At 46.7% G+C, this 22,143-nt stretch overlaps 1 protein-coding gene across 4 annotated transcripts in view; it reads right to left on the reverse strand.

Annotated features, from left to right (window-relative positions):
* Positions 1 to 413: 413 nt before the first annotated feature.
* The window catches only part of PLEKHA2 (pleckstrin homology domain containing A2), a 52,787-nt gene continuing 31,057 nt past the window's right edge, over positions 414 to 22,143 (reverse strand). For all 4 annotated transcript variants that reach the window (XM_072978953.2, XM_072978954.2, XM_072978956.2 and 1 more), the window contains exons 6-12: positions 19,491 to 19,598; positions 13,821 to 13,961; positions 11,512 to 11,580; positions 9,118 to 9,188; positions 8,323 to 8,386; positions 1,986 to 2,063; positions 414 to 912 (exon numbers count right to left, since the gene is read on the reverse strand). In XM_072978953.2, coding sequence (XP_072835054.1) covers positions 556 to 912; positions 1,986 to 2,063; positions 8,323 to 8,386; positions 9,118 to 9,188; positions 11,512 to 11,580; positions 13,821 to 13,961; positions 19,491 to 19,598 — 888 coding nt within the window. In that variant the 3' untranslated portion in view covers positions 414 to 555. The remainder of the gene's footprint in view (positions 913 to 1,985; positions 2,064 to 8,322; positions 8,387 to 9,117; positions 9,189 to 11,511; positions 11,581 to 13,820; positions 13,962 to 19,490; positions 19,599 to 22,143) is intronic.

Genomic DNA, 22,143 nt, shown 5'->3' on the forward strand with positions numbered 1-22,143 from the left:
AGCTGCCATCTGCAAAATTTATTTCTCTTAAGCTCTGCACATGTGCACAAACTCTCTCTCTCCCTCTCTCTCACACACACACACAGACACAAAGAGAGAGAAAGAGAAGCACCAGCCTTACTGGGTTTCAACCGAATCTGGCAATGGGGCCTCTGCTTCACTCTATCCAAAGCGAAGCCACTCAAATACAACAGCCTGCATTGAGAGCAGGCTAGTTTTATTTTTTTTCTCCCATAGGAAGGCCTCTGTTTGCTGTAAAGGAAGCCGTTCCCCTGAACGTCCCCATTTTAATCAAGGCACCAAGGTGGGCTGCAACTGTCATACAATTTTGCCAAGGCAACCGGCTGGTAAGAAGGCTGGATGGAAGCCCACAGGGGCCCCGGGGGCCCCAGAGTCCGTGGTCCGATCCGACGTCCTGCTCAAGTCCCCCCTCGTGCCCGTGCCCGTCCCAGCCTCCTGAGAAGGTCCAAGCTGGCAGAGAGAGGCTCGCCCACCGGATCTCTCCGGATCAGGGTCTCAGGCTTTCAAAGGCAAGCATCAGCGCGCCGCACATGGTCACACGTCCGAGGTCCGGATGCTCTCATCATCCAGGTCAAAGGGGAAAGGGTGCTCCCTGAAACTTTGGGGCTCCGAGCGGTGCCGTAAACGCCGGACCTGCCCTCCTCCGGCGTCTTGCTCCGACGGTGCAGGTGCAAACTCCGAGTCCTTCACTCGAGCACCCTTCTCTTCCGGCGCAGGCTGCTTGGCTTCCGACGGGGGTACGGGGACCCACGGCAGCCAGCAGGAGGTGGCGGGTCCTTTTCCGGCGGCCTTCGCCCCCTCCACCTGTTGCTTCAGCCGTGTGACGGCAGAGGTGGCCGAGGAGGGGCCGCCGTGTTTGTTCACGGAGGCGGATCTCACCAAGGAAATTTCCTGGAATGACAGGAAAACAGGGGAAGACCCGTTGAGGTTCTGAAAAAAGTCACGGTCAAATAATTCCCTATCAGTTATCACCCCAGGTAGCTGTTCCGCAAACATCGGGGACAGCTCATCGTAAAGCTGACGGGAACTACATTGATTTGTTTGAAATGTCGTGCTGGAGGAGAGCTTTGCAGATGCGATGGACCACCAGAAAGACAAACAAGGGGGTCCTAGATCCAAATCCAGCCTGAACCATCTCTGGGGGCAAAAATGTTGAAAGTGCGGCTGCCCTGCTTTGAGCCCATCCTGAGAAGGCAGGATTCTCCAGGGGAAAAAACCCAATCATGCCGGGAAAGGTGGAAGGCAGCGGGAAAAGAGGAGGACAAAATGCAAGATGGGTTGACTCCCAAAGGGAGCCACAGGCGTGGGTTTGCAAGAGTACAGGATATTTTGGACATCGCTCATTCATAGGGTCGCCCTAAGTCAGAGGGGACTTGATGTCACATAACCCCAATCTCTAGCTAACTTCTCCCATTTTCTTAAAAATAAGGCACAGAAGTCACCTTTCATACAGGCTACTATAGAGGCACAGCTTTTGCTTTGATGATTTGAACAGGACATGCCTTCGCCAAGGCAGTTTGCCTACAGAATTTATTTCTTTGGACAAACCCAAAGGGGGGGGGGGGATCGACACGTGTAAGAAGTTTGCAAAGAGTTTGCAGCCCTTTGATGTAAGCTTAGACAGCCAGGCCCTCGAATTATGCTGAATGCTCCCCTTTTTTCCCCAGGAAAAGCTACACAGAACTCGATAGAGTTTGGCCAAGATTTTTTTCGCACAGCTGTCGGGAGGTGCAGACAGCTCCATGGCCTCGGCCACATCCCGTCTCGGACGGTCCCCAGTCTTCCCTGCTGTCCTTTCTTGATCTTACGTCGGAGGAGGAATCCGAGACCGGAAAACCCACCTCCTGGAAATGAGCTAGTCCTCACATATTTGCTCAAGATATTAAAACAGATGACGTCCCCTTAAGAAAACAAACAAAACCTTAATTGATGCGGCGCAAGGAGCAAAAACGGATGTGACTTACCCTCGGGCAGCTTTTTAGCGCCTGCACCGCCCTCGTGATCTCCTTGATCCAGCTGTGCATGTCCTCAGGGCTATAGGCCTGCGGGGGGGGGGGAGAATTCACAGAAGAGACCAGTTTAAAAAACCAAACCCAAACAACGGGGGGGGGGGGAGGGCGCCGTTCGCACGTATGCACAGACCTGTTGGAGGGCTCATCACAGCAACAGTAGCGCCAAACATCAGACCGGGACTACCTTGGAAAACTAACCAGGCCCTACGTTTTATGGTCTCTGTCTTGTTGATTGATGTTTAAATGCGTTTATGGTTTGCTTCTTATTATTGCTATGGAGCCAGAGGTTGGGGGTTCAATTCCCCCACTGGGCCTCCTTGACAGGGGCTGGACTAGATGATCCACAGGGTCCCTTCCAGCTCTGCAGTTCTAGATAATAAATAACCTTTGAACTGCAGAGCTGGAAACATCGAGCCCAGCCCGGTCAAGAAGGCATCGTCAGGGAATTGAACTCCCAACCCGCTGGCTCCACAGCCAGAGACCTAAGCCACTGCACTATCCAGGGGTTCCAGAAGATGGTGGCATGTTGGACTGTGTGTCGAAGGAAAAACAGAAGGCCCTTCCATCTTCACGTCTCCCTTTCTGAGATCAGGGAGGATTCCAGATGATGGTCCCCCCTGCCTCAAGCTTAGCCACAGACGCTCAGGATCTCAGCCATCCGCCCTGGCGACCAGACTGCTCTTCCTGGATTAGCTCTCATAAACCTTCTCTCCACCTGCCCAAGCTGAAGGGGAAAGCGTGAGGCAGTGCTGATCACCAGGGACAAAACCTGATCCAGAGGTGGGCCATACCATTATCGAGAGGAAGTGAGGATGCGCAGTGTATTGTCGAGAAGGGCCTCGGTGTAAACAGCATCTGTAGGCAAACTTCCACCGGAGGACAGAAGTGAGAGCCATTTATTTCCGCTCTCCTCCTTCCCCAAAAGCAACGAATCCCCAAGGGCTTTTAGCAAAAATACAGCTTTCTGAGAAATGGACCCTGCACCCATCTGGATGGACCGCATCCTGTGACTAAAAGTTGGCAATCCCGTGTCCAAATTCTGCTGAAGTCAACGGGGCTCACCCCCGCAGAGCTAATAGCAGGACGACGCCTTAGAGAGTCTGGGAAAGGAAACTTTTCGTCATGTTGACAACGTATAAGAGCAAGGCGCGAGCCAAACAGCAAGTGACAGAGGACGCACTGGCTGTGCCCCCGAGGAACTGATCCAAAGAAGCAGGAGCAAGTAGCGGTTAGAGCAGCCTCCCTCCCACTTCTCATCTGCTGCCCTCCAAAGGACAGACAGCCACCATTATTCTCAGCAAACACCTGTACGCCCATATGGGGGGGAAAACCATTCGTGGCTATGCACATTCAGATGACAAGAACTGACAAGGTACAGTAGAGGGGACCCTATAGATCATCAAGTCCAGACCCTATCAAGATGACGCAGTGGGGAATTGAACTCCCAAACTCTGGGCTCTGCAGCCAGACACCTAAACCACTGAACTATCCAGCAGTTCCCCATCCAGCTATGCAGTTTTTTCGGGGGGCTCAGACATTAGTTCAGCTTAAATTACTTTGTAGGGTTGTTCTGAATGTATCCTGGGATGGAGGGGGTACCGAAGCCAACCGTATCACTGTGAGACCCCCATCCTGCACCCACCTCATTCTCACAACAACCCTGTGAAGTTGGCTAGACTGACACCACGGGATCACACTAGGAGAGATTTGCGGCTGGGTGAAGATTTGACCAATCTTGGAAAAGTGACTTTGTACAAATTATTATTCCACTTTTGCTGGGTGATTCTGGGAATTGTTGTCCAGACAAAGAAGTTTTCTGGGCTCCAGGGCGTGAAACTAACTGCCCCTGGATCATGGTCTGACCCTGTAATCAAGGGTGGGTAGGCAGAAGACCACTCTGAATCTAAGAGCAAGCCTCTGGGTGAGCATCAGCGGAATAAGGCGCATGTCTGGTTTTCGATTATTGAATAACAGCACCCCCAAAAATGTCCCCTGATTTCTTCCCAGTGTGCTCAAAATGGCACTCCTAAAACAAATAAGCAGGTTTTGGCTCAGGAAAATGGTCACCTCTCTTTAGTTTGGGTTTTCGTTCAAATCAATATCCTGGGATCAGAATGGTTCAATTCTGAGTATATAGTCAAACCCCCATATCTGTGGTTGATCAGTTCCAACCCCTGGCCCCCAATGCAGATGCTGAAAAACTTGGATTATATAGCAAATAGGACTATAATGGTGAACATTACACATAGCATGGTCTCTAGCTCTCTTTAGGGGTCAGTTCTGATAATAACATTGTAGAAATATATTTCTCTAATGACCACTATATATAGCATGGTCTCTAGCTTTTCTCTCTAGCGGTCAGTTGTGGTAACTCCATTGTTAGAAATATATATTTTGGAGATTTTTCTTTAAATATTTTTAGACTGTGGATAAGTGAATCAGTAGATACTGATACCACGGATAAGGGGGTCGTACTGTATTTCCTTTACATTAGGCTTTCGCTTGGAATTTTGGACTTTTAGTAAAAAAACAACAACCAGGCTGAAGTCTTTCCTGCTCTAACTGCTCATCCACCACTTCCCTCTGAGGCCAAAGTGAATGCAGGTATCCACGGTGACTCTAAGGGTGTGATCAGAAATAGATCCAGTGCCATCTATTTCCCAGTGATCACGTTGTTGTTTTGTCGTTAAGTTGCATCCGACTCTTTGTGACCCCATGGACTGGAGCATGCCAGGCCCTCCTGTCTTCCACTGCCTCCTGGAGCTTGGTCAAATTCATGTTGATTGCTTCGATGGCACTGTCTAACCATCTCGTCCTCTGTCATCCCCTTCTCCTCCTGCCTTCACACTTTCCCAGCATCAGGGTCTTTTCCAGGGAGTCTTCTCTTCTCATGAGATGGCCAAAGTACTGGAGCCTCAGCTTCAGGATCTGTCCTTCCAGGGAGCACTCAGGGTTGATTTCCTTCAAAATGGATAGGTTTGTTCTCCTTGCAGTCCAGGGGACTCTCAAGACTCTCCTAGTGATCACAAGACATGTGGGGAAATGCGCACCAGCCCGACCCCGGTCTGTGGCCAAGCTGGGCCTTTCTGACCCATCAGTAAGGCTTCAACTTTTGAGGGCTGGGCTGGTGTGATTCTCCACCAGACAGAAGGGTTGCTTTGATGGTGATCTCTCCCGACAAAGGGACGTTTTCCGTCGCCATCAGGAGCGCACCTTTACAGCCACCTGATTGCATTCTTAGTTTGGACAAGCACTGTATTGAAGCAGGCCAGAAAAAACTCAAGTCTGTCAGAAGACGCATAAGAGACAAGACAGGTATTAACGCATGCCGATGGCCTACACAGCCCCACTTGCTCTGAATGGAAGAGGCTCTCCAGAGACTCCCTTTTAATGCGAGATACTGGGGTCCGGACAGGATTACAACTTCCATAATTCTCTCCATGGGAACGGCACACATTTATCGGAAGGTGCCGTCCAAAAATGAACATCTTAAACTCCTGAACTCTTCGCAGCTAAACACATCACCCGTTATTAAGCCATCAACGCTCCACCATGAGCCGGCAGTACACCGCAATGCACACGAGCTGACCCCACAGCTCCCTGCGACAGAGAAACTAAACACAGCCGAGCGTGATTCCTGAGCAGGTGTTGGAAACAACAATCTGTTTTTGCAAACAACCGCATTACTCTGCCCTCTTATTTCTGATCTTCTCTCCTTTGGAAGCCCTAGGGAGTAGGGTGTGAGCTGTATTGAAACAAGTTTTAAAAATATCCCCACCTCTATCCCCACCTCAGCCATTGTGATCCAATTCCCTACTTAGAGGCAGCTGGGCCCAGTGTGAACATTTAAGAGTGTCTCCCAAGATCTCAGCCTCTCCAGCTTTATTGATAACTCTGTCCCAGCCGTCCCTAACCCCGGACCATCTTGATATGCTGAATTACAGCTCCCATCATCCCCAGCCAATAGGGTCAGGGCAGGGAATGACAGCAGCCATCATCTATATGTAGTTTGGGGAAGGATATATTGGGGGGTGGGGTTGCTGCTCCCACTCGTCTGGACCAATATCATTCTGTCTGAGGCTGATAGGACTTGTAGTTTTAAAAACCGGGAAGGCGCCAGTATCTTCCCAAAGGGAGCATCTTTGTTACTCTTTCCTCATTCTTATGATTCTTCTGCACCTGTTCATAACATCCGTCACCATGACAAAACAATGCATTCGCACGGCAGCGGAAGCAGGCTGGCCATGGTACGCTGGTCTCCCCGAGGCCCACATGGACGAGTCTCACCTCATTCACCCTTTCTGCTTGAACGACTGACAGCAGCGCTTCCTGTTTTGCCATGGCATGAACTGTCAAGAGCTAAATTTACTGCCTAGAAAAATAGGCCCAAGGCTAGCCTTCCCTGCAAGGAATCAGTTCTTCAAAGGGCATGATATGTATACCAACGGCAACCTGGAAATCATTGCTACAGGGAACTCTATCTGGACACAAACCTGTTAGTCCATGAGTCAAACGTCTGGCAGAGGATCCCACTGGATCTTTTAGGACGGACATTTAGATCCTGGCTGCTTGACCGCGGCAGCCGTAGGTAAGCTAGGCTACTAGCTACATACCAGCTAAGCTGCCGGGGTTTTATCCTGCAGTTGCTTGCCTACAACTGATAGCATTTGCTGGGTTATCTAGGCTAGAGATTCCCACCTCTCACCAGTTCAGTATCAACTCAGGTTTTCATTTTTTCCACTGCTAAGCTCATCCTATTCCAGTTTAAATCACACAGTAAGCGTTTTTCATACACTAAAAAGATATTCATATATTCTGCACTGTACACAGATCTTTCCAATGATGAATGCACGTTTGCATAGTTATCATTATCATGTGCCACCAAATTGATTCCAACTGATCGAGACAGGTTTCAAGTTTTTCTAGGCAGAAAGCACTCAGAAGTGGTTTCCCATTCCCTTCCTCTAGGGGGCGCCCTGGGACTGTGCAGCTTGCCCAAGGCCACCCAGGCTGGCTCTTCTCCCTGGAGGCTCAAGTGGGGAATCGAACTCCCAACCTTTGGCTCTGCAACCAGATGCCTAACTCACTAAGCTCAAATCCTTCCCTATTTTCTCCTAATTCTTTTCCGCCACATTGTTAAAACCACTTTCTCTCTTTTGCAAAACACATAACTGAAAGAAAATTGACCAAAAATTGCATAGGAGTCCGCAGGTTTTTTTTTTTTTAGAAAGGTGCAAATTTGATCATTCCACCCTGAAAGCATGAAACCAACCAATTTCTCCTTTTCCATTTGGAATTCTTCCATGTTTTCCTTCTGCTTCCTCCATCTTTTTCCCCACCCACAAGAGAAAACTGCCAAAGGGGGTATAAAAACCACAGTAAGTGCCTGACACCTGCTAGCTGGTAGCAATAGGAGAAGCTGCTGGCTTGAAAACACCCTGACTGCCCCTAAGAGACAGGAAAAGAAAAGAACTGAGATTCACAGAATCCTTGGCCATCTTTCTCCATCCCTGATTTATCCACGCTCACTTTGGCAGCCCTACATTAAGTCGCTACCTGCAAAGACTTTTGAGGTTTCAGCTACATCCTGAAGCATAAAGAGGATAAAGAAAAAGAATCAATAAACAGAAGCCTGCGGTTCTATAACTCAAAAGTTCTCTTCACCAGTCCTCAGGTGGGTTACCTGTGAGGTCATCCTGGACAATGTCTGCTGGTGTGGAACATGTATAGTTCATGGAATCATAGAGTCGGAAGGGGCCTCTAAGGCCATGGCGTCCAACCCCCTGCAAGGAATCTCAATCAAAGCACATTTGACAGAGGGTGCTCCACTTTTCTCTTGAAGGCCTCCAGCATTGGAACCGTGACCACCTCCCAGGTTCATAGGTTCCATTGTCGTACTGCTCTAACACTTAAGACGTTTTTCCTGATATTCAGCCTAAATCTGGCTTCCTGTAGCTTGAGCCCCTTATTACGTTGAACCCATAATCTGATCTGCATGGTCCTCCCTCCCTCCAGTGCTTCCCCCCGAGCCAACCTACACACCACTAAAAGTTGCACTGGATTGCCATGGCTGATCTCCTCTCTGATGAATCACAGAATCTGGGCATCTTACTTGTGAGGGTACCAATTCCCAGAAACCTGCCTCCACCCTCAGCCACCACAGCCATATTTCCAAGCTCTTTGGTGGGGGGAGGGAACAGAGTGGGTCCCGAAGAACCTGTCTCTTCGACCCAAGTTCCCAGCATGCAGTTAGGAAGCCATTTTTTTCCCCACAGGGTAGACGTTTTACCTGGATGTAGAAAGTCCTGTAGGTTGTGGTGATTTCAAAGAGATTGTCCCGCATTAGAAGGTCACTAGAAAGGCAGAAAGAAACAGTTAATGTGCAACTTATCACACACGTGATGTTGGGAACATTTCTCCTCTTGATGACTTTTGTAAACTAAGGGTGCAACCACAAGGTCAAAAACAGCACGATTTGCTCCAGGTATAAAACAGATGGGATTCAATTTTTTAAAAAACTGATCCCATAATGCAATGGCCAATTCGAATTGGTATGGCACTTTTTGCTCCCAAAGTGAGGGTTTTTTTCTCTGCTGCTGGAGGCTTCTATTTTTTTACAAGCTGAAACAAATTGAATGGATCCCCCCCCCCATGCAATCAGTTGTTTCGTTCTGCAAGAGTATGGGGTGGGCATGTCTGTGGGTCTTGTTGTGGCAATGTAGGGGCATGATGTTTAAGGACTGCAGGAACACCCTCACCCACAATCTGCCACCCGAGTGTCCCTGAATTTTGTGGGGGGTTTTATGATCAAGTCTAGCGCTAAGTCACTGCACCAATACACTGACATACTAGTTTAGCGCTAGATCACCTCAGCATAGATTTTTTCAAAATAATTGCTAAAAAATACAGAAGACGACATGTGTTTCTGCAGTCTATTTGTTATCATCCCCATCAACCACATGACATGCTCAAAAAGAAAAAACTGTGACTGATTTTGTTCTTCAGCACGGGCAAAAAGTTTTGTATAGACCTTCGCTGCCAACACCCAAGGTTAATTCTAGTTGAAGAGAAAGAAAATCCATACCCAGATTTGACTAGACATTCGTGAGTCTTCAACACATCTTTCAGAAGGATCGTTCGCAAGGGCTCCTTATCCTGAAGAGACAAGCAGAGCAGAGGCTGGAGTAAGTGGCCAGTCATAAAACAGAGACTACGCTGGTCCAAAAGTTGACATAAATCCTGGTCCAATCACCTGGTAGATCAGTTGAGTGGACAGATCGTCACAAGCTTCTTTGCCATTCAAAAGTTTGTTCCCCTGCCCAAACAAATAAACCTGCAGAATGTTATACTTGCTGTTCCACGTCTGATTTTTTTTAAAGAGGCAATCTAGGACATACACAGACACCAGTAATTTTGAGGACACAAAGCTCTCTCGTTATGCTCTGCTGAAGCAGCCCTTACCAGATGAAGATCCAACATCCCCCCCCCCGAAGATAGAACACCCTCAGGATGTACCCCCCGCCAAAAAAAAGCCAAGTATTCTGGGGCCCTCCAGAACACTGTGTTTTTTGGGGTGTTTTTGGTAGGTCCTGGGGGTGTTCTATCCATTCTGTCTTCTGGGGACTCCTTCCCTCCAGAAGAAAGGGTTGAAGGGGTTTCTTATCAGAATCAGAGCTCCTTCACCCCAATCTCCAAGCTAATCTTACAGTAGCTTGATAACATACTCTGGCTTCCTTGTGTGTCGTCACCTGATGAATGACTTGACCTGTTGTGTTCTGTTCCTTGTACTCAGTTTTCAGCCTACTCCTTGCTCTCCTTTGTTTATGACCACTGTAGGCGACATGACCTCAGCCTGGCTTCCAAACTCTCCTTTTGGTGACTTCTCAACCTGCTTTGGGACTCCACGCGAGGCCCTCTGGGACTGCCTGACACCATGCCTGACACTTGCTCTCTGAACCAAGACACTCTTCTCTGGACATCAAAGCATTCTTACCCAAAGCTCCAACTTCTGTTTCTATTTACACACTTATACCACACACACCTTTAATTGCATCATGTGCATAGAATCTGTGTAAATACAGTGGTGCCTCACTTAGCGATCGCTCCATTGAGCGATGAAATCGCTTAGCGATGGGGTTTTGGCCATCACCAGAGCGATCGCTTAGCGATGGCCCCTATGGGGAAAAATTGCTTTGCGATGATCGCAGGGAAGCGATCACCGCAAAGCCCCCGTTTTTGGCCAGCTGATCGGCAGTTTCAAAATGGCCGCCAGGAAACAAAATGGCCACCCGCTGTGTTGCCTCGCTTTAGAGGCACCGAAAATGGCCGCCGCAATGGAGGATCTTTGCATAAGGTTAGTTTTAAAGCCCATAGGAACGCATTAAACAAGTTTTAATGCGTTTCTATGGGCTTTTAAAAATAGCTTAGCGATTAAATCGCTTAGCAACATTTTTTCCGGAACAGATTAACATCGCTAAGTGATGCACCACTGTACTGGCAATCTTCTAAAAATCTGCTAGCCTTTCCAGACTATTTACTTGCCATATACCTAACAAAAGTGTTGACTGGCACCGTTGCCCTTCACCTTTAAAAAATTTTAAGCAATTTCTCTGGCCCGCTTTATCTCACCTGTCACATCCAACTCCTCTACATTATTAATGTAGCAAATGCACCTGGTTGTCCAAAAAGGGATTAATTAATTTCACTTCTTTTTTGTAGGTTGCAGTACCATCTTCAGCCACTATGTGGCAGGCTTGACTACTAAGGAGAGAGTAAACTGTAGCCCAGCCCAGCATATTTGTTCTGCCGGAAGGCCTGTAGGCAGCTCTCCATGAGCCAAATGCTCTGCAGGGCCCCAAATACTTTAAAAAGTTGAGAAAGAGTCAGAAAGAGATGGCCCTGCTGTCTTGATAGGAATGGAAGGCAAGCAAACCAAGAGAAGGGTTTGACCATCATCAGGCTAGAGGCAGAGAAAGGGCAGAAAGACATATTGCAAGTAATTCATCAGGACGGCTGAGGCCATGTTAATATTACAGAGACCCAACTCTGACAGACTTATATCTGAAAAATCAGACTTCAAAGAATCACACCCTTATGGTCCTGGTGACCAATCACAAAAACAAAGCAAGCTAATTTGCAAATTCCAGCAAGCAAAAGAAGCTGGGGTTGTGACAATCACACATGATAAGCAGTTAAGGGATTTCCTCTTCTAATGACTGGTCATCTATAACATCTGTTTCTGCTGATGAATACAAAAGAAAAGGGGGGAATAGGGAGAGAAAGGACACCGTAGGACTAAGGATTTTATAATCCTGGTAACGCTGGACACTTTTTCTAGCCTACAATAAGAACAAGAACAATACTTAATAGAAAAACTGGTGTTTGCCCTCAAGAAATGGGATTCTCGCTACTTGCTCATAGGACATGAATCTGGATGAGAGCAAACAAACTTTCTATAACTTATTGCAGGACCAGTTACCTGTTCACATTTGAAGTAACTGATGGAAAAGTCATCCAGGGTGAAGTACCGGCGTTTCCAACTCTTTCTCTGAAAGACCAGAAACAACCCTTTTAGAACTTCATACTCTGCTGAATTCATGAAATTAATCGGGAATCCACTGCCACACGGCTGCTCTTTTTCTCTCCATCCCAAGAGATAAACAAGGACAATTGGTTTCTCAGTCTGTGTGTCTCATAGTTAAGTAGAGCCCCCAAGTTTAGAGGCAGTATACCTCTCCATGCCTGATGCTGAAGACAGATAGGAAGGAGCCACTGAACTGACTATCAACTAATGGAAAGGGAGAGAGGATTCAGACAGTCTAGATCACTGGTTCTTAACCTTTGTTACTCAGATGGTTTTGGACTGCAACTCCCAGAAGCCTTCACCATCAGCTCTGCTGGCTGAGGTTTCTGGGAGTTGCAGTTCAAAAACACCTGAGTAACAAAGGTTAAGAACCACTGGTCTAGATGACCTTACTCTAACAGCATCAAGCTTTGTTGGACTACAACTCCCAGAATTCCCCAGCCTAGTGATAGGGTCTGACGCCAGGGGCTTTAAGAAGAGATTAGACGCATTCAAAGGCTACCCTATACTAGCTGACATACCGGAGTCAGATGCCTCTCAGTGCCAGTTCTTGGGGAATTCAGGCAGGTGGGTGCTGTGGCACTTATGTTCCGCCCCTGAGCATCTGTGCTGTCATTATAGTCTGCATCAGCCTTTCTCCAAGGGAGCCAAGGCCGGCTCTGCTATTAGACAGAGCGAAGCAACGGCCCTGAGTCCTACCTGGTGGAAGCAAGACCTTCCCAGTTGTTTCCACGTTTCTCACACGCACTTCCCTGGACCCTCGGCACTTGCCCAATGCTTCTGTTCTGGTGGAGGATGCTGTCCCTCTCACCAGTATGGAAGTTAAGAGTCAACTGCCTTCTTTATAGAGACGGTGGATGAGGCAGAGTCTTGTCCCTCACCTCAGGCAGCAAAATACCTTAAGGCCTGCCCTGAATCTAGCGCTAGCTTCTAATGCTCTCCTATCGGAGAAGTAGTCTCATGGCACAGAAAGCAAATCCCTCCCTCTCTCCTCTTTTCAGAACCCTTAGTTCCATGCCCCCCGCCATAGCTTCGGGGGAAAGAGCACTTTTTTTGTGCACAGAAGGTTCCAGTTTCAGTCTCTGGCCTCTTCCTTTGAAAGACCTTCTCTTAAGCGGGATTAGGCCAGTTGGAAGCTGGCGACTCCAATTTCATAGGCTAGTGAATCCACTCCAGCTTTTAGTTCAAACTGTGAAGGACTGACCACCCAGAATCCTGAATCTATTTTAGGGACTGGCTTCAGCACCCTGGACAGAGACTGTAAAAGTCAGAGCGGATTCTCATCCACACCACATGGCAGTCACCAGCCTTCCTCCCTGATCCCATTATTCTAATTAGACCGAGGCCATTGACTTGAAGTGTCAGTTGCAGAAAATTAGCTATTGTGTCTCGTCATTTTCTTATTATCATAATTATTACCACCACCACCAAGGACATGATCATTCCGGGGAGGAACTTGTGAGGTTTTCTGTTCTGGGTACAGACAGAACTTGACCTGATCAAGGTGCTTTATACCTTGACTGAGGAAATGGGATCGTATGCTGCTAAGCTCAAGATGTTTTGGACCACCTTCACCCTCTCATGCAACAGGATCACAACCACGGCCTAGGTCATGCTGGAGTTATTGCAACCTCGCAAGCTGCCTCTAGTAGGTGTGGCTGGGAGGGGCGTTTCTGTGCTGAGGTGGCTGTCAATCACTAGCAGCAGTAACCAACCATTTCTTCCCTGCCTCTAATTCAAAGACAGCCCCGCCTCTCAGGTCTGCTTCTCTTTCCATCTCTTTTGTCTGTTGGGAGTCAGTCTGTTGGAAGCAGGGGGGTCTGTCGAGGCCTGTTCCTGAAAAGCAGTCGTGTTTATTCTTAGTTTGCTGTTTGATCTGTTCAATTGTAAGCAAATGAAAACTTTTTATGCTTTCTCAAACTCATGTCTCAGGGTGAGACTGAAAGTGCCAATGGGTGAGAATAGATAAGAAAAAGAAAGTGGCTTAATCTGGAGGATTTGAAGCTAATTCCGCTCTGTAAATCCCTGCACTTCTGCTGCGCAGTTAAAGGCATTAAACCAGAAATTCAAAACTCTGCAACAGTTTAGTCACTTCCTTTGAGTCCAATTTTTTTTCTGCAGCAGAAGCACAGAAAGAGCACACCATGTCTTGATATTGTGGGAGAACATCGTCACTAGAAAAACAGGCCAGGGTGGACACTTACCACGTTTCCCTGCTTTACGCAGTAGCCGCTCTTGAGGACTGGTGGTCCGGTGGGTGTTTTAGTACTGGGGATGTAACTCTGGGACCTTCTCAAAAGGGGGTGGCCAGCAACCTCACTGCCTTCAGAGTTGTCCCCTCCATTCTGGGAAAAAGAGAGGTTTTTTTTAAAAAAGGAGAAATAAAAATCAATCAAATCACAGAATCAAAAACAAGTAAGAAACACTAGAAAAAAATGTATAAGCACTGTGCTGTAAGATAAACAGGAGTATAGAGAGAGAGACCCTTGCAGAGTGCAGGCAGCATATAAGTCAAATGGATAAATAAATAAATACATAAATATAAATTGCATCCAGAATGTGTTGGAGTTTTTTGCAAACTCATTTGCTGTCTCTAGCACGCGTGTCTGTGAGGGACCTTTCTGGGAAGGGGTGACTGTCAATCACTAACAGCACTAAACAATACTTCCTTTCTTGCCCGTGATTCAAAGACAGCCCAGTCTCTCTGCTTTGCCTTTCCCCCCCCTTAGTCTCTTTGAAGCAAATAATCTGTTGAGACCTATTGTTGCAAGCAGTCATGTATATCAGTTTTGCTGTTTGATCTGTTCAACGGTAAGCAAAAGAATACATTTAATGCTTTCTCCAACTCATGTCTCAGAATGAGATATTGAGACCATAAGCGCCAGCTGATTTTAAAAAAGGGAGGTGGATTATTTTGGGGAACTTGGAGCTAATTCTGCTCTATGAATCCCTGCATGTGTGCTGTGCAGATACAGGAATTTAACCAGAGATTCAAACTCTGCAACAGTTTGATGGTTCCCAGACTGAATAAACCGCTGCTCTTCTTTTGTAAGCTACTATCAGGAAATGTTTGGTTTGTGATGATGATGATTTCCATTCATACCAATGAAATGAGCATACTGTTTCAGGTTTTTTTAGCAGGAGTGATTTTGAGCTAGATAAGGACCAGAGGTGGATATATACCAGAGTATCAAAGTGTTTCTACAACCTGTGTAATTCCTCAGCTCAACTTTTAATTGTCCTTTCAATTCATGCTAAAAGATTCTCTTCTCTCCCTCTCTAAGACATAATGGACCATTATGTTAATTTTCACACCTGCCAAAGGTGGATCCTGCTGCTTTTGTAAATCGAACTACTCTGAAAAAGGCAGGATGTGGTCACATCAGCTCTTCTGGTCAGCTGGCAGCACTATTCTCAAAGCCTTATTCTTTCTTTTTCTTTCTTTTTTTTTTTCCAAACCGTCTGCATTCTATGTTGGACAAAACACAGAAGCAGCTACACAGATCTGGCGCCTGCTATTTCTTGCATCAGTGTTTCCTTCAACAGTGGCTTTAAAACCCACCAACCTTTTGTGCAACTTCAAATCATCCAATAGGTCAGGCAGGGGACGGAAGTCAGGGGAACAATTTTTTTAAAAAAATAGTGCTGATTGCAGGAATCAGCTTAATGAAGATCAGTACTTGCATTTGAGAGAGAAGTTTCTAATCCTTATGACTGAAAAGATAATCACTGGGGTAATGACATATATGGGTGTGAAGGCTGAACAGTTAAGAAAGCTAACAGGGGAAAAAATATCACTCATTTGAAATGCAGTGCTGGAGGAGAGCTTTGCAGATGTGATGGGCCCGCCAGAAAGACAGTGGGTCCTGGATCCAATCAAGCCTGAACTATCTCTGGAGGCAAAAAATGATGAAACTGGGGTTGTCCTACTTCAGAGACCTGTGGTCGAAAGCCTGCAATGGCTGGGTCCCCAGGTTTGGCTGGGAGAGCGGCTCGTATGTAGGTCTCACTCCCTGTCTTGCTGAATGTTGCTAAGCTGGATCCAGGCCATAGCATTAATTCCGAGAGGACAATGGCAAGCAACTCTAGATGCCATGACAGAAAATGCTGGGGGGCTGAGCTCAGAGAGAGAGAGAGAGAGAGAGAGAGAGAATTTAAGGGAAGAGGTGAGAATGGCATGAAGTCTATAACCTTTTATTACAAACCCATCTAACAGAAATGCAGAGAAAAATGAGCTGATGGTCTAAAATAAGCTTTCCACAACGTTAAAGAAGGCCAAACTAACTCAACCAGGGCTACGGGAGCAGCTTTTAATTTCCACAGAACAGGCCTTCGATTGGAGAAGAAAGCTGGGTTTTGTTCGCTGCATAAATTTCATGGGTGAGTGCCCACCCAATGCTTTGTAATAACTGCGGCTCCCTGGGGACAAAAGGGGACAGACACAGTCGGTCATTGTATACCCCCTTGTTGGTAGCCCTTTCGCTCCCATGGCGTCGGAGGCTCTCTCAGCCTGGCAGAATAAAACATCCCGGCGTCCATGCCAGGTTGGGGGAGAAGAGGCAGCCCGAAAGGAAGGATGGATCAGAGCAGGAAGAGGGGTGGAAGGGAGAGGAGACACAACCTAGCCATCGGGAAAAGCGCCATTTGTCTCTTTCAGGGGTAAGGGTTTCGCCACCATAGCCGAGTCCCTGACGGCGGATGGTTCAACAGAATTTTGCAAAACGGTCGTATTATAAAAGAGAGAATTCAGAGGACTAGAGGAGATGTTTTTATTCAAATAGAAGCTGTTAGTATTATTTTGGCAAATAGGAAATTCTCACTCTAAAATCTAAACGATTAGGTAACATACATATTAGATAAACCTTCCCCCCACCCTGATATGCTTCTATCCGTCCCAAGCCCTAGATGTTGCTTCTTGAATTCTATGAAGATTCATTGAGGAATGAGGACTTGAGTCATGAGGTCTTGCTGACAAGCTGGATGTAAGTCTGATTCAACTTGGACTTGACTTGGCTTTTTTCTGCCCAATGACTTGATTCAACTCACAACTCGGAAATCACCCACCCTCTCCCTTTTATTCTGGGGGAAAAAGCTGGTTTTTACTAGGGACTCAAAGTTTGGGTTGGGGCTTGGTACCAAAGACTCAGATTTGGGCCTCAGACCCCATGACTTGCCAACGCCCCCAGATTCATTAACTGTCACTGTTGTTAAAGGAACTGCCTAGGTCATCATCATCATTGTCCTTTTGTGTTGATCTCATGAATTATATATTTTTAAAATGGACCTAGCATCAAGAGGTCAAAGGAGTAGGAGAGGTGCCTAGCTATCATTTCATTAAACACCCAGGTCCAAGCTTTAATTAAGTTTGACTCCCATAAAACATCTGATTGGCTAACAACATAATGAAACGCTCCCTCTAGAAGCTTAAGCACCTCACATGTTGGGTTGGCAATAGAGTTCTGTCATTCTCTAGCCCACCCTTTCCATGGGGCAAAGGGTGGAGATCAGTACTGGAACCACAGCCCCACACAGCTGGTAATTAGGATACTGGAACAGAATGACATGGAGCAGATCTACTCGTTCAGCAAAAGCACATGGTAGAGACCTGCCGCCACTAAACTGTTTCAGAAGGCAAGGGGGTGGTGCAGTCCTGCATTTGAATTGTCCTGTGTTGAAGACTTGCTGCAGATAAAAGTTCAAACTTCCTACCCAACATTGACACTTGTCCAGGGTCAGGAGTTCTTGATACAGGAGAGGACTCAAATTATACAACCCTACACTAGATTTTATTTTCGTGGGCTCCATGATCACTGCAGATGGTGACAGCAGCCATGAAATTAAAAGATGCCTGCTTCTTGGGAGGAAAGAGATGACAAACCTAGATAGCATCTTAAAAAGCAGAGACTTCACCTTGCCGACAAAGGTCTGCATAGTCAAAGCTATGGTTTTTCCACTAGCGATGTATGGAAGTGAGAGCTGGACCATAAAGAAGGCTAACCACCGAAGAATTGATGCTTTTGAATTGTGGTGCTGGAGGAGACTCTTGAGAGTCCCCTGGACTGCAAGGAGATCAAACCTATCCATTCTGAAGGAAATCAACCCTGAGTGCTCACTGGAAGGACAGATCCTAAAGCTGAGGCTCCAATACTTTGGCCATCTCATGAGAAGAGAAGACTCCCTGGAAAAGACCCTGATGCTGTGAAGGCAAGAGGAGAAGGGGATGACCGAGGATGAGATGGATGGACAGTGTCATCCAAGTGACCAACATGAATTTGACCCAACTCCAGTGGGAGGCAGTGGAAGAGAGGAGGGCCTGGCGTGCTCTGGTCCATGGGGTCACGAAGAGTCGGACATGACTTAGCGACTAAACAACAACAACAACACTTTTGTTCTGAAGGATAGTAGAGTCCTTCTTGACATATTTATAATAGGAGAGGCTGGAGACCAGGACTGGACCCTTTTGAAATGCAACTCACAGTGAGTATCTTAGTACTGATAGTCACCCTGGCTGCCATGTTGGGTGGGGAGATGGGATCCAAGTAAATTTGAACATAAATGCACCTTATTGACACTTAAGCAGAGGAACACACAGAAAAGGAAGAAACCAGAGAGCTGCAGTGCCACCCTAAAACAATAAACCATGGTCACGACTAACCATGATTAATTGTTAATCAGAGCTAATGGAAACATGAACTTTTTTGGCTACAAGTCTCACAACCCACCAGCCAGGATGGCCAGTAACATTTATCAAACTTTTGTCTTCTGTCTATACCAGGTCAACACAAACACTCTGTACGTTGTTGAATCATCTCTTTTAAGCTGTACGCCAGCATCTTTTTGTGGAAAAGGTAAGGACAGGTTGCTTATCTGTAACCATGGCTCTTTGAGTGGCCATCTGTAGTCTTATGACTTTGGATGTGACCTTTTTTAAAAAAACTTGATTATAATCAATCAAAGCAGATATATAACACTGTAGATTTTGTATCATTACTGAACTCTGTATTTTTGTCCACATTTACAGAAGGAAGAATCCCACTCTAAGCCACTGCAATGACTTGCTATTATGGCCCTTTCATAGTTTTCTCCCTACCAAAAACTCAAGAATCAAACTGCATGGAATCTCTAAGTATCAGATAGATAGAATCTGTTGTTTCCATGTATCTACCAAAAATGCAAAATTCCCACAATATCACCATAGACTAAGGCAAGCTATTGGTCCATCTAGACCAGGGGCAGGCAACTGTGGGCCCCCCAGATATATTTTAATTGCAACTCCCATAAACCCCATCATTGTCTCTCACTGGGTAAGATTCTTGGGAGTTGTAACCCAACATCAGCTTGACCAGTGTTCCCTCAGATGGGACCTTTCAAAAGCTCTGGACTATGATTAACTTAGTGATTTAGCTATCTGGAGTTTGATTCCCCCACTTGTACCTCCAGGGAGGAAAAGCCAGCCTGGGTGGCCTTGGGCAAGCTGCACGCAGTCCCAGAGCTCCCCCTAGAGGAAGGGAAGGGCACACCACTTCTGAGTATTCTCTATGTGGAACATCCTGGAAATGGTCAGAATTGACTTGATAGCACACAAATATTGTTGTTGTTGTTGCTATCACCACTGATGGTCATATCTTGGGGTGATGGGAGCTGCAGTTGGAAGCATCTGTTGGGATCCAGAAATAGACGAACACTCCAACAAGCGGAAGTCTCAGGAAGAAGTGCTTCTCCATCTTTAATAAACGGACCTTTTAATTCCAGAATTCATATTGACTTTCCACATGGAAAGCAGAAGCTCTTACCACTGCTAGTGGCCCTTCCCACCTTCTCTGCATCCCTCTTCCATGCCAACAAACCTGTCTATAGAACCTTTGCCTTCTCACCTGGTTGACTGAGATGGGGGTCTGCACCACCACCCCACCGATGATCTCGGTCCTGTAGGGATGTTTCCCCACCTCTGTCGTTAAGGGCAAACTTCCACCCTTCGGCACCTAGGATTAAAAATAAGATGTGTTATGCTCGGCACATAGAACCCAGGAGGTGCCTCCTGAAAACCTGCCAGGGTCTTCATATAAGAGAGAGCTTTCTTCTATATGCCTTGGATACCAACTTCCACCTAGAGTATTCAGCTGCTGCTCAGAGAACTGGCACAGAAACTGGCAGAAGACATTTGTGCAGCATCTATCGAAGACTTCACTCTGGCCACCAGGTGCTCCAGGGTGAGATGTTTTAAGAAATGTCATAAGGCGAGCAATGCATAAGAATGCTGACAGTCTCGCCCAGCATGGGGGGAAAAATGGATGGAATGTTTCTCACTTGTGAGAATGAAATAAATGGGGGCTTGCATCCATTGTCCAGAGCATGGCACTTTGCCCACCTCTACGTTATAACCCCCAAAAACATCAGTGGGAATATTTTACTTCAACAACCCTCTGTTCAGTGGGAATGCCTTCCTTGATCTTTTGTCTTGAAATAAACTGGTGGACAACGCTGTCTGGGGATGATGGGAATTGTCATCCAATAGAAATGGTGTTGCTGCTGTCTAAAACACCATTGGGGAAGGCTGATGTAGAACACGCCTTCAATTAACGGAGATGCCCACTGATGAGTACCAGACAGGTTCATGGGTTTGCTTTGATCTTTGCTTTTGCCTGTGGAAAGACGGCAAAGATGGCGCCAGCTGGGCCTCCAGTGGGAAGGAGTTCCAGAGTCTTAGAGCAGTGACAGAGAAGGCTCTCTCTTGTGTCCCCACCAAACACATCTGTGAAGGCAGTGGGATTGAGAGAAAGGCCACCCCTGATGATCTTAACACTTGAGCAGGGCCATAAAGAGAGACATAGTCCTTGAGATAGCTTGGGCCCAAGCCACTTCGGCTTCTTACCTGTTGAGAATTTAAGTCTAGACCATTTCTATCATCACAGACTATTTTCATATCTTGCTTAGAGGCAGTGTTGTAAATCCCACTCATCAGGAACCAGCCCAAAGGCTTACATAAACTTAGGATGTTATCCTGGGGTTCACCATCTGTGTTTCAATGTGACATTCAGTGTCAGATTCAATACATAAAGCCAACAAATATCAGGTCAGACTTTTCTGCCAGGAACCAGGATCTGAGGAGGCACGCTAGAGATCGCTTTCAACCTGAGGTAACCTTTAGGGTCTGTGAGATGGACGAGAGCCTTTAATGTCTGAATATTGCCAATGGTGGGACTAATCCTGATGCCAAAATTTGTTGGAGATTAAAGGCTTTTGCAGATGGAAAGGGAGCCTTGGAATCTGGGGGCGCAAGGTAGGGCATTTTTAATTGTCATCAGATTTAAAGATACAAAGAACTGGGCATGTGTCACCTTAAGGAAAGAAGACTAGGGGGAGATAGCAGGATGACACTCTTCAAATCCTTGAGAGGCTCTCATGCAGAGGAGGGGCAGGATCTGTCCCCGATCATCCCAGAGTGCAGGACACACAATAATGGGCTCAAGCTACAGGAAGCCAGATTTAGGATGAACATCAGGAAAAACTTCTTCACTGTTAGAGCAGTACAACAACAACAATATCGTCTGAACTGCAGGTTTGAAAGGCACCCTATGGATCGGCGAGTCCAGCCCCTCTCAAGGAGACCAAATGAACTCCCAACCTCTAGCTTCATGGCCAGAGACCTAAGCCACTTAATTATCCAGTAATTCTTGAACCAATTACCTCAAGAGATAGTGAACACACCAACGCTCCAAGAGAAAATGGGACAATCCTCGGTCAGATCTGCTTCAATTTGGATTCCTGCCCTGAGCAGGGGGTTGAACTTGATGGCCATACAGCCTCATTCCAACTCAACTATTCTATGGTTCACATGGAGTGACACAAACAGGATTTCAGCTGTAAATTCTCAGGGACTAGAGCCTTTGGTTTTCTGAAGCACATTATCTCCTCCTTCTCTGGAGAAGTTGCTGGGACAGTCCTTAAGCCGTAATTTGCAAAAGATACTGTCAGTACTAATGAAAGCCGTAATTTGCAAAAGATACTGTCAGTACTAATGACCCAACGATTAACTGGCCACCTCCCTTTGTTCCTTTCCAAACACCTCCTCCACAAAAGGGCGTGCTGATGCTCAGCCATCCAGCAAGAAGACAGAGCAACACCACCTGCGATCAGAGATGGAAACATCTCACACCTTTGGGCATCCATCAACACTTCTCTCCTGGCAAAACACAGAAGCCGGATTCACCTCAGGTTCCGGTTGAAAATGGCTCAGAGCAGAGAGCCTTTCTTGAATCTCATCCACCAAAGAGCGGCTCTTTGTGTCTTCAGCTCCAAATCCTGGGTGGATTCCCTTTTCTATCGGAGAAGTTAAGGCAGCCTTGTGGGCTGGGCTGGTAGAACTGGCTTTTTACTAGGCTAACACCCAGCTGGCCTAGATCTTTGTTCGTTTGTGTGGCCAGTGTACAACATTCAAGGTTGGCTCTCATATCAGGGCACACACACACTGCACGCCAAGAAGCAGGCAAACGTTATCATTGCCTTCTTCCACTCTGCAAAGCCAAA

This window comes from Pogona vitticeps, chromosome 8, assembly GCF_051106095.1.
Source record: "Pogona vitticeps strain Pit_001003342236 chromosome 8, PviZW2.1, whole genome shotgun sequence".
In the NCBI taxonomy this organism is placed as follows: Eukaryota; Metazoa; Chordata; class Lepidosauria; order Squamata; family Agamidae; genus Pogona; species Pogona vitticeps.